The sequence below is a fragment of the Vipera berus genome (assembly GCF_964194415.1).
Source record: "Vipera berus genome assembly, chromosome: 6".
NCBI lineage: Eukaryota > Metazoa > Chordata > Lepidosauria > Squamata > Viperidae > Vipera > Vipera berus.
This window is the reverse complement of record NC_138208.1, coordinates 20,188,887-20,191,028: the sequence shown is the minus strand read 5'-3', so window position 1 is coordinate 20,191,028 and position 2,142 is coordinate 20,188,887. Positions and strand designations below refer to the sequence as shown.

The 2,142-nt window shown below is 42.9% G+C and overlaps 1 protein-coding gene across 1 annotated transcript; it reads left to right on the top strand.

Moving 5' to 3' along the window:
- Positions 1-968: 968 nt before the first annotated feature.
- LOC308670445 (tetraspanin-7-like) lies at positions 969-1,706 on the top strand (the record flags this gene model as incomplete). Its single annotated transcript, XM_081331947.1, has 1 exon — positions 969-1,706. The coding sequence occupies one exon, from the start codon at positions 969-971 to the stop codon at positions 1,704-1,706; it is 738 nt and encodes a 245-aa protein (XP_081188073.1).
- Between the last annotated feature and the right edge of the window lie 436 nt (positions 1,707-2,142).

Genomic DNA, 2,142 nt, shown 5'->3' with positions numbered 1-2,142 from the left:
TGAATAATAACTTGGTGCTTTCTGTGTACTTCTAAACACTTTTCTAAAATTAATGCATAATAAAGGAAATTCTTGCTAAGGTTGGTTGCAAAGTTCACAATCATCTCCATTAACGGGGACTTGTATTTCCAAAGGGTTGATGTTTTTCAGATTATCGCATATCACGTAAATATTTTGAGCACCTTTTGAGATGAAAAGCAGAATTCTATGCTGGGGTGTTATGTTGCTGATAAGGATATATTAAAAAATGGTGGTGTTCAGCTTTACAGTGGGGAAAAGTATATTTTATTTAAATAGAATCTTATATTCTGGGTTGAGGGGGATCAAGAGAAGGCACCATCAGTTTGCTACGTCAGTAAACCAGGGTTCTCATGGAACTGATTTTTCTGAGTGGCAGTTCAGTGAAAAGCAATCTTTGATGTTTAAAACCTTTCTAGCATTGGGAAATCAGAGAACCATGACAAGCCAATTAGCAACTGGGATATCAAGGTGTGGCATGTAACAGGAGAAACAAGGACAGGAGTGACAATTTGAGAGGCAGGCAATTCCCTGGAGGAAATTCTCTGGAACGTTAGAAACAACTTGCACTGCAAGCCCAGTATTGAATCAATCCAGCTACACATTTGACCAGGGAAACAATCTAACTGCATTTGTGGTGTGCTGGTGGCAGACAACTATACAGACTAACAAATTTGCATTTTGGATTCTGATCAAGTTGAGCAAGTTATAAGGTCTATTTTTTTCTCCTACTCTGTGAAAAAGACACAGCACAACATTTTTCTAACTGGAACACCTGGCAGTATCATTAACAGCATTCCACAAGAATCTCTGGTGAGGCAACCAACACTATCCAGTTGACAAGGGGGAGAATAAAGGTGGAGCTGAGGAGCATCCAGTGACAGCATAATAGGACTGGAAGCACATAAGCAGCACATCAGAAATCCATCTCTCCTCATCCAAAAGGTAGCATGGCTCTCCTCAAACTTTTTCTCATGGCTTTCAGCTTTGTCTTCTGGGCAGCAGGTCTAACCATGCTCACCATTGGTATCTGGGCCAAGATTTCATTAGGTACCTACTTGATGCTGTCAACCAATCAATACCCTCCCATCCCCTTCATTTTGTTGGCTGCTGGCATCACTATCATCGTATGGAGCTTTCTGGGTTGCTTTAGTGCTGCCACTGAACATCGTTGCCTACTGCGCACTTATGGGGGCTTCCAGCTGGCTGTCTTGGCTGCTGGACTGACAGCAGGGCTGTCTAGCTTGTTTTATCGTGAGAATATTGCTGAAGGTTTCCAGAATGGACTGCGAGAAGCCATAAATTCCTACAGCAACGATGAGGAAAAAGCAGAAGCCCTGGATTCCATTCAGCGCAACCTGAATTGCTGTGGTATAGACAGTTACCGCGATTGGTTTTCCTCACCCTGGTCTGTGGAACAACAGGCACCTAATAGCTCTGTGCCCCTCAGCTGTTGCAGGACCCGAAAAGGTTGCCTGCATGCTCCACTCCCTTCCGATGCCAGAGGTATTTACCACAACGGATGTTTCAGCAAGGTGCATGACTTTGTCAGCCACAATATGTTCTATATTGCCTCAGCTGCACTTGGGCTGGCCCTCATGCAAGTTGTGGGGATCATCCTTTCTTGCCTCCTGGCTGCACGTATCCTACCACAGGGAGAATCATTTGCAGGGACCATCTCACAGTGAATATGGAGTCCTGAGAGCCTTCCTTCTTCCAAGGCATTGTAGCCTTCTTCCATAAACTTCACTTTGCAGGACCAAATTCTCCAACATTGCTGGATAGTTGCATATCAGATTCTTGTAGATTCCTTTGCTCCATCTAGCATTCCTGAGTCTTCAGTGATTCATTCCCCTTATTCTCCATCTTTCTTATCCTTGTCACCATGACAAGAAACTACACAATGTCTTCTCTCCTCCTCTTTTCTGGTAATATAGAACAATGCTATTTTGTCTTTCAGAACTTTTTTCCCCAATTACCTTCCTTTTTAATACCTGTAGCAACCAGAATTGGCAGCCCTTCTGTAATTCAGCTGGAGATTTTTTGGCTCACTTCACAGATAATTAAACTGCAAAGCTATTCTCAGTTGGATGCCTTTTAAAAACTACTTCTTTTATCAACAGT